The sequence below is a fragment of the Penaeus vannamei genome, chromosome 9 (genome assembly GCF_042767895.1).
Source record: "Penaeus vannamei isolate JL-2024 chromosome 9, ASM4276789v1, whole genome shotgun sequence".
Classification (NCBI taxonomy): domain Eukaryota; kingdom Metazoa; phylum Arthropoda; class Malacostraca; order Decapoda; family Penaeidae; genus Penaeus; species Penaeus vannamei.
The window spans coordinates 33,139,202-33,149,201 of NC_091557.1; the positions used below are offsets into that span (position 1 = coordinate 33,139,202).

The window sequence follows — 10,000 nt, forward strand, 5'->3', positions numbered from 1 at the left end:
AACAGAACTGCACCTGAGAAGGATTGCCCTACCGCTTTTGGACTACAGGCTGATATGACCAAGAAAACTTGGTTGGAGGTGGCGAAGAGCACACCACGCTGATGGAGGGATGAGTGACCCCCGCGACCTCAGGAGTCGATGATACCAACCATGGGAAACCCATTTAGTGAACGCGAAACAGTTGCAGTTGCGATAAGCCTAGTGTAGTAGGCAGCGGTAACACCCATGGCTAAATGATAATTACACAATCTATTGTATTCCGTGCTACTGTTTAACGTTACACTATCAGAGAATGACAATTATATTGCCATCTGGACAACAATATTGCAATATCGATCTGTTACGCCATGAATCATTGCATGGGCTGCATACAAGTAACCACCGACTACTGCATATTTCCAAAGGGGCAATCAATCACGACCTTTTGCATGAAAGCCGATCTAAGCAAAATGGAGGGTATCCTAATTCGCGCTGAAATTCTTATTAACAGGGATATACTAAAGATGATACCACACACGGAGACTGAACAGATCCATAAAAGCAAGCACACATACACACATATATTTATACAGATATATACATACATACAAGTATAAAGGTATATATATATATATATATATATATATATATATATATATATATATATATATATATATATATATATATATATATAGGGACAGATATATGATACATATTCCAAACTCTTCGCTTCCCTGGAGTGATCATCTCTGGTGAAGCGAAATACAAAGGCACCATTACCTGAACTTCCTCAGTCAACGCGAAACAACTTTTTGTTGTTGATTTTCTGTATGATTGGTTGGCATATGTTGTATATGCATGCGTGTGTGTGTGTGTGTGTGTGTGTGTGTGTGTGTGTGTGTGTGTGTGTGTGTGTGTGTGTGTGTGTGTGTGTGTGTGTGTGTGTGTGTGTGTGTGTGTGTGTGTGTGTGTGTGTGTGTGTGTGTGTGTGTGTGTGTGTGTGTGAGTGTGTGAGTGTGTGAGTGTGTGAGTGTGTGAGTATGTGAGTGTATATATATATGTATATATATATATATATATATATATATATATATATATATATATATATATGTATATATATATATTATATATATTTATATATATTTATATATATGTATATATATATATGTATATATATATATATATATATATATATATATATATATATATATATATTTATGTATGTATACATACATACAAAACACACGTGCTGTTTATATATGCTCAACAAGAAAACCACTTTGATCGCACGATACTTGAATTAAAAGAAAAAAAATACGAATACACATCAGGTGTGTATAGTATTCGTTAGCATTCTCTAACGTTCTGTAGGTCGCTATTTCATCAAAATAATCGCGATTAAAGGTATGCTTTACTTCAAACGCAATATCCATCGTGTCATCAGGGCCATTTCAATCTGCATTTACCATACTGAGATCTAACGTTCAATTAGGTTGAATTCCATTTTTTTTTCACGAAGCAAAGGTCACACTGAACTGAGCTCGAGAGAATGGAGTGAAGCTTTTTCAGACCGGGCTTCGAAGGGTCTCATAGCAAAGTAATTGCTTAGGCAGAGAAAAGAGGACAAGGAGACTTATGTATAAAAAGATGTTAGCCGGTGAGTACTATCAGTAGTACTATTAAGAGAAAACTACCATCCCAGTGAGAGAGAGAGAGAGAGACAAAGGAAACTTATCTCTCGAGTGATGTCATGGCCACTAAGCAGCGCAGTCTATGATCTAAGTGTGGATATAGACTGTACAGACACGAGCCCTCCGACGTCCTCCAGTCTCGGTCCAGCGCACTCTACGGTTTGTTAGACGAGAAGGCACTGGGATCAGAGAGGAAAGGCAGGGTTCTCATCAAGCCGGGGGAAGGTGAACGCTCAGCTGGGTTGTGGCAGGGCGAGGGGGTCGTCGGAGGCTCATGTCTCGTACGTTTTTTTAATGCTTTGGCGAACGCAGTGTTATGAATAGCAGAAGGACGTTTTAGAGAGCGCTTGAAGATAACTACCAACTTGCATAAAACAGGAAAGAGGGTGAAGACGAAATGGGATAGGGGAAAAAAGGTATTCCTTTTCAAGAATTTTGTTAAAAATTGAAACAGAAAATCTACAATAGAAATATAGGAAAAATATTCGAGGAACTAGTTCTCAAAAGAGGTAAAACATACAAAAAACTAAAAAATACTAAAGAAATGCTAAGGAAAAGTATCATACAAAAATTTAATCTATGGACTTAGGAGACAAACCTTTTAGATCATCTGTACATCAAGATAATTGAAATGTTAATTATTTTCTTTTTATTCATCAAGAAGAAATAAAATTCACGGACTTTATTCTGCAAGAGAAAAATCCAACTTCGTGTTCAGATTAATACAAAAATTAGACCAATCACATTTTTCCGTTAAAACAAAGCTGAGACACCGACCTAGCTCTACCTTGAATAAATTATGCATCTGAATGAGTTTGAAGTTATTAACGTGAGGTGTGTGTGTGTGTGTGTGTGTGTGTGTGTGTGTGTGTGTGTGTGTGTGTGTGTGTGTGTGTGTGTGTGTGTGTGTGTGTGTGTGTGTGTGTGTGTGTGTGTGTGTGTGTGTGTGTGTGTGTGTGTGTGTGTGTTCATATATACATATGTGAGTATGCGTGTGAGTATTAGCGCGTTTGTGTTCAGTGAGTGAATGAGTGAGTAAATTTGTTAATGTAAGTGAGAGGGGTGTGTGAGTGTGAGTGTGAGTGTATGTGTTCAGTGTGGCTGAAGGCATATACTCATGTTTGTATATGTCAGCGTATGGATCATCTTAATGAATGAGCTTCCTAATGAAAATGAAACACGGCTCACTGTCCGATAAAGCTAAAATACCCCCGACCTTATTTCTTTAATCTCAACGTAATATTAAACCTCTGTCAAAAAAGAGGGAGCGAATGACAAGGCCACCCACATAGCAAAGGCAAAATACCCACCTAAAAATGAAAATGAACAGAATGAGAAGAGAGAAGAACACAGCCACATTGTCCATGGTCCGCAGCATAACAAACAGCTGGCGCCGGAGCTGCGGCATGAACCGAACCAGCTTCAGGATGCGCAGCAGGCGGAAGGTCCTCAGCACAGACAGCCCCGATCCCTGGCCAGCCTGCTGCTCCGCGTGCGACGTCGTGTAGCTCTCGTACATCTCAACGACGCTGCGTGGGAACTCGTCGTCAGGTGAGGAGAAAGACTGAGGGCGGGGTTAGGGGGGGGGGGTGAAAGTGATTGTGACAGGGTTGGCGAGGATGATGACTGAGGAGGAGGTGGATGATGATAAAGGTGACTTGGTGACTGTGATGAGGTTGAGGTTAATGGCGACGATAAAGATGACTGATCATGAGGATGAAAAAGCTCATGGTAAAGATAGCTTATAACCAGGATGAGAATGAGGATGAAGATTCTGATGATAAGGATAAGAATGATAAGATAAGGAATGAAAAGGATAAGAATGGTGATGGCGGAGATGACTGATGTGATATGATTATGTGGGTCAGTCATGATGATGATGATTTGACGATTAACACAGAAGCACTAATATATCTGAAAATCATCAGGTAACAGATCTTTCCGAGAGATGAACATTATTTACATTTGGAAATAATATGCATTGCAAAATCCATATTGGAAGCTGAAGATCTGAAACGAAATACACATTTTATCGTTGGTCTGACTGTTTGACATCAAACACAAGCAATTACGAACAACGGCTATTTTATACTGACTGAGTTTGAAAGGGGTTGGGATTAGTAACAAGCATATCTTACAAAAATCAAACTACATTTTAAAGAAAATCGGTTTGGATAAAAATGCATCCTAGTGCAGGCCTTTCTTCTATTGAGCTCTGAAGCTCTCCCATGACTTTGATCTTAAGCATCAAATCTACGACTTTCTATTCTAGTCAACATGGTTACCTTAGAATCACAATAACACCATCAAAGACGTTGAATCCATTACTGATGTAACCAAAAGGCCCTTCAGCAATAACTTTCAGCAGCATTTCCAGAGCGAAAACTGCTGAAAAAATGATGTTGCTCGTCTCCACGATGGTTGTCAGTATCTCGGGCTGTGATAGAGTAAAGTCTGTCAGATTGTAGCTTTGCTTTAAACAATAATTTGTCTTTCTTTGGACTTTCGTTGAATACTTAGGTATTTCAGATCGAAATCATGAATGCTGAATTTATCATTCACTTTGAACCGAACTTGACAAGGCTTACTGCCACATGAGTCATTCTATTGCCATCTGGGACACAAGGAAAGAAAAGCGCGTTCCCTCACCTGGTTGTGGTACTCGACGCCCATGCTGAGAGTGTTGATGAGAATGGCCACCAGGATCCCTCGCTGGAAGTAAGTGTGTTCCACCAGCTTCTTGATGTACACTCGCAACTTGGAGAAGAACCTGCGCAATGGCGAGGGCGGGCCACTCCGCTCCTCTTCACTCCATTCCTCGTCACTCCAGTCGGAGTCGGAGTGACAGGAGTCTGAGGCCGAGTAATAGCCTGAGAGTCCTGCAGGCGCTTGGTCTGCTGAGAAAAATAACGTAGGAGCAGAGAAATGTTTGACACCTTTGGCAAGAGAAGAATACAATGTGTGCACAGAGCGGGAATCGATGCCCAAGTGCGTGGGCAGTGCCGCCGAGAGCGCGCCACTTAGTGCTAATAGTTCGCCACATGTGAGTGAGCCCTTACCACCTGAGCCATTATACGAAGGTGTGCGCGACACGGGCCGCAGGGAAGACTTGGTCTTGGCAGAGGGTGCGAGCGTCGGAGGAAGCAGAACCGAAGGCAATAGTGAAACGGGGGGGCCCGGCGTGTGTGGGGAAGGGGGCAGAGGCTCACGGAAGTAGGCTGGGTCCAGCGGCTCGTCGTCGGTCTGTGTCGTCTTCTCACTGTGACAGACATTCTTGGTAGCGGTCTCGCCCGCGTGGCCGTGGAGGAGCACCACGTCACTAAACATCACAGAGCTTCGTCTTCTATGCCGGGGAGTGCAGGCTCCCGCGGGCGATGGGGGCACCAGCTCATTGTTCCCTTCACCGCTAGCACCACTGGGGATCATGAGGAGGACCGGGCGGTGAGGGGACGTCTGAGGGTCGACTTCAGACACCTCCGGGCTAGCGCGAGGGGCGCTATTGTTTCTACTGTCCTCCTGGCCCTCGTTAACCTCTGGGGGCGATAAAAGCTGAGGACTTGTTGCGGTGACGTTATTCATTACAGTGAAGCCCCCGCCAGGACCCACTCCCCCGGCGACGCCCGTGGGCATGGTGACCACGGTGCTCGGCGTCAGGTGGCCTCCCGGCTCGCGCGTCAAAAGCGCGTGTTGGGCAAGCACATACTGCCGACGGCGCCGCTGCTTCTTAAGGCTTAACTGCCGCGGATGCTCAGATCGGTGGCGGCGGCGGAACTGTCTGTAGCGGGAGTACAACTTCCGTCTCGCTCGTCTGTACAGGTGGGCGATGTACTTGATGATCTCGGCGTAGCACGAGTTCGGTTCCGACATGGAGCCCGACGCCAGAGTGCTCGTCGAGTGGAACCGAGCACGCTCCATCTTCATGCGCTCCATCTCGCGTTTCTTCGTCTCCGAGAACTGCGTGGCGATGACGACGAGACACAGGTTGATCAGGAAGAAGGACCCGATCTGAGGGAGGGGGAGGAGTCAGAAGCATTCTAGGCGATGATCTGGATTTTCAAAGAAACTTTTACTTTTTTATCAATCAATGGAGTAAATAATGTGCTCTAAACTGCAAAACGATACACTGAATCTTTAATAGAACGATAACTAAATCATAAAGTATGAATGAAAACGTTGATGAACAGCAAAAGCAAGCACAACAAACCGTTAACAACTATTGCAAATGAAAATGTTTTATGCGAGTGGAAGTCTGCATGTGTGTGAGCGTTCATCTGTCTCTGCGAACTATTCTCACTTTTCAATTGCATTCTAAATTACAGCGTTTGGTGTCAAATTGAACTTTAAATCTACTTAACTGGTGCATCGTTTTTTTCAAATCACGTTAAAAATAGAAAATAAAATATACTGCAGCACGAAATTGCTCTTCAGTTCCTTTAATTAGATTCTGCACAATAGTTTACTACAAGCCTAAATATCTTTACGCTCTCCTGTAATGCAATATTCCTGGGTATCAAAATCTTGGAAATTGTAATGAGAGTTCAAGAAAACAAGGAAAATAGGAAATGGTGAAAGGCGTTGCATTCTATTTTTAAATCACACAATATCCTCAATATATAATTTCAGAAATCCATTCACGCTCAAGGGACTAAGATTAGAATCTTACACATAATTTATACTTAGTCCAAAAATAGAGAAAAAAAACTTACCACGATGAGTAGAACAAAATAAATCCAATCCCAGAATGAATGCGCGTCTTGAACATAGTACATGATGTCCGTCCAGCCTTCTAAACTGATTACCTGTAATGAATAAGTAGATTATCGGCTTGTTTACACATTTAGGCTCCGAGCTGCATGGTGGCTTGAGTTTTTACAATGTGTGTTGCGTATATATATATATATATATATATATATATATATATATATATATATATATATATATATATATATATATATATGTGTGTGTGTGTGTATGTGTGTATGTGTGTGTGTGTGTGTGTGTGTGTGTGTGTGTGTGTGTGTGTGTGTGTGTGTGTGTGTGTGTGTGTGTGTGTGTGTGTGTGTGTTGTGTGTGCGTGTTTGTGTGTGCGTGCGCGCGCGTCTGTGTATCAAAAATACCTCGAACAAAAGCCAACGTTGAAAGTTCCACCCCCTCGTATATAAGAATTTTATTCCATATATTACCAACTTCTGAATTCGATAACGCCCTGAATTCCTCTCCCAAACCGCCAGCACTCACTAGGAAAATGGCCACCCAGGCGAGCCCGATGTTGTCGAAGGATATGGTGCCCTGGAAAGGATTCTTGTCCCCTGGCCGGCAGTCGGTGTAGTATTGGTTCCAGTTGACACACGATTCATTGGTGGGTTCGTTGCTATCGAACGTTTTCGCTGTGCCGTTGCAGTCCATACCTGGGGGAGGCGGAGGGAGAGGGGAGAGGGGAGAGGGGCGAACTGTTTTATTTGAATGGTGGGATAGAACGAAGCGGGTTCTTCGGATGAAAATTATTTCTAGTTATTTTCAGAGATTCTAAAGGATTTTTTTTCGCTCGTATGAGCCTTAGGTACTTGATTTAAAGTAACCAATGTCATCGAATCAGCTCCATCTCAAAAGAAAGAAAGAAAGAACGAAACAAACAAAAAACAAAAAACTCGACAGTCTTTATTAACGTTTTCTTTTTCTTCCTATTTTTCACAGAACCACAAACCCACCTTCGTATTTCGTCGGCGGCAGATTCTGGCAGCGGTGCATGCCATTGTCCTTTGGCAGCGAACAGATGTAGTCCGGGTAGTAGGAGGAGATCGACCTGTCGGGCGAGAGAGACAATGAACTCGGCGCTGGCGAAGGAGCGAGTCGACGTTCGCCCGAACCCCCGCTCGACGTCTAAGCCCGTCTGCACGCATTCCATGGTCCCGTGTCTTATTCCATACTCGAGATGGACTATTCCAAGTAGAGATAAAATTACCAAGTGCATAGAAATTACCAGATAATCAAAAGAACTGGCCAAAAATCAACGCGTGCAGACGAGCCAAGACGACTGTAAACAAAGGAGCTGCGAACGCGACCATCTTCCCCGCGGAACCTTTTCCAGCAATGAGAAGGGAAGGCTCTCTCGTGGCGGCATTTGTGGCCGAGGAGGCTTTCCATAAGGGCACAAAAATTATACATTATATTATGTGTGTAATTGTATCATTCATGATTTATTGCAATCAGGGCATTATGGTGATTGGTTAATGTTCTCGCGTTTAGCACACGTTTAGTTAGAATCCTAAAGTAAAAAAGCCACGTTTCATGGAAAAAAATATTCAGCATTAGGCTTTAGGAAATCAAAGGTTTATGGGGAAGAATTAATCTATTTCTCAAAGGAAGTAAAAAAAAAAAAAAAAAAATCAAAACAAGATTAGCGCACTTTTTAAGTCGAAGACAAACACGCAAAAAATCTGCACAACGTTAGAAGACACTCACATTAAATGTTTTACAATCACCAGCGTTACTGGGAAGACTAATGTGTTAGACTAGTGCACAACTCGAGTGACGTACACACTACAAAACCAAGTCTCAGTCGCCTACAAGTGTGAATCAAAGGTTTTCGTAGGATAACGTTCCTAAAACTCGTCACAATCCTACCACTACTTCGTGCACCTACGGTACGAGACTTCTACAACGGAGTCGTGTACGAGAGGCTCACCTCGGCGACCCGCTCCCCCTCCCCCCTCGGCCTAGGGAGGCTCGAAGGGGGCGGGGAGGAAGGGGGGGCTTGTGTCACCCTCCTGCTGGTCAAACGAATGGGGGGCAAAGGAAGGGGGAGACGTAATTATTTTCTTTTGTAGTTTTTTCCTTATCTGTTCACTTTTCTGGGGGGAAACATGCGTAAATGAAGTACCACTTTCATGTATCCGTTTTTCTTTCTCGTGTCCTTTAAACCAGAGACAGGGCAAGGTGTCCCTCGCAGCTCTTATGGTTGACTCATAACACCTTGAAATCCACCAATCCGATGCTTTTAAACTGTACCTTTTCATTTTGAATATTGCCGAAATGGCACACACCAGTACACAACGACCGTCATGTCTACCAGTGCAACGAATACCAGTGTATTACAAACAAACCAGTGCCGAGGATCTAAGGTTACCAACCACAGTTTATGCACCACAAATACCAATAAGGAACAAAATGACAGCCTAGATCGGATGCATCCAATATCCATCTACACACGACAAAAGACCGGGAAAGCTCCAAATATCTGGCTACGAAAAAAGGTGGAAGAGAAAATTATATATGTATATTGTATGCATATACATGTATACATACATACATACATACATACATACATATATATATATATATATATATATATACATATATATATATATACACGTGTGTGTGTGTGTGTGTGTGTGTGTGTGTGTGTGTGTGTGTGTGTGTGTGTGTGTGTGTGTGTGTGTGTGTGTGTGTGTGTGTGTGTGTGTGTGTGTGTGTGTGCGTATGTGTGTATACATATATCAATCTATCTTTATATATATACATATATATATACATATATATATATATATATATATATATATATATATATATATATATATATAGAAAGAGATATAGATAGACAGATATAGATAAATATATATACACTACACACACACACAAATATATATATATGTGTGTATATATATATATATATGTATATATACATATATACATGTATACATATGTATATATACATAAGTACATGTATATATAAACACACACACATACACATATGTGTGTGTGTGTGTGTGTGTGTGTGTGTGTGTGTGTGTGTGTGTGTGTGTGTGTGTGTGTGTGTGTGTGTGTGTGTGTGTGTGTGTGTGTGTGTGTGTGTGTGTGTGTGTGTTTATATATATATATATATATATATATATATATATATATATAGAGAGAGAGAGAGAGAGAGAGAGAGAGAGGGGGGGGGGAGAAAGAAAGAGAGAGAGAGAGTAAGAGAGGGGAGAGAAAGAAACAGACGGCGATAAAAAATAAAAGAGAAGCAGAGAGAAAAAAAAGAAACACATAGAGAGAAAGATAAACAGAGAGAGAGAGAGAGAGAGAGAGAGAAAGATAAACAGAGAGAGAGAGAGAGAGAGAGAGAGAGAGAGAGAGAGAGAGAGAGAGAGAGAGAGAGAGAGAGAGAGAGAGAGAGAGAGAGAGAGAGAGAGAGAGAGAGAGATGTGTATTTATTGTGTGTGTGTGTATGCGTGTGTGTGTATGCGTGTGTGTGTGTGCGTAAATCACTGGATGCTCCATATAACTACCTACACACAACATCCAGTACTGAAATGCTCCAACATAGGACTAGAGACACC

At 42.2% G+C, this 10,000-nt stretch overlaps 1 protein-coding gene across 1 annotated transcript in view; it reads right to left on the reverse strand.

The window, feature by feature from the left end:
* The window catches only part of Ca-alpha1T (Ca[2+]-channel protein alpha[[1]] subunit T), a 126,350-nt gene that overhangs the window by 77,197 nt on the left and 39,153 nt on the right, over nt 1-10,000 (reverse strand). The window contains exons 6-11 of the mRNA XM_070124997.1: nt 7,379-7,473; nt 6,909-7,078; nt 6,377-6,469; nt 4,320-5,675; nt 3,956-4,107; nt 2,981-3,199 (exon numbers count right to left, since the gene is read on the reverse strand). Of these exons, the coding sequence (XP_069981098.1) occupies nt 2,981-3,199; nt 3,956-4,107; nt 4,320-5,675; nt 6,377-6,469; nt 6,909-7,078; nt 7,379-7,473 (2,085 nt within the window). The remainder of the gene's footprint in view (nt 1-2,980; nt 3,200-3,955; nt 4,108-4,319; nt 5,676-6,376; nt 6,470-6,908; nt 7,079-7,378; nt 7,474-10,000) is intronic.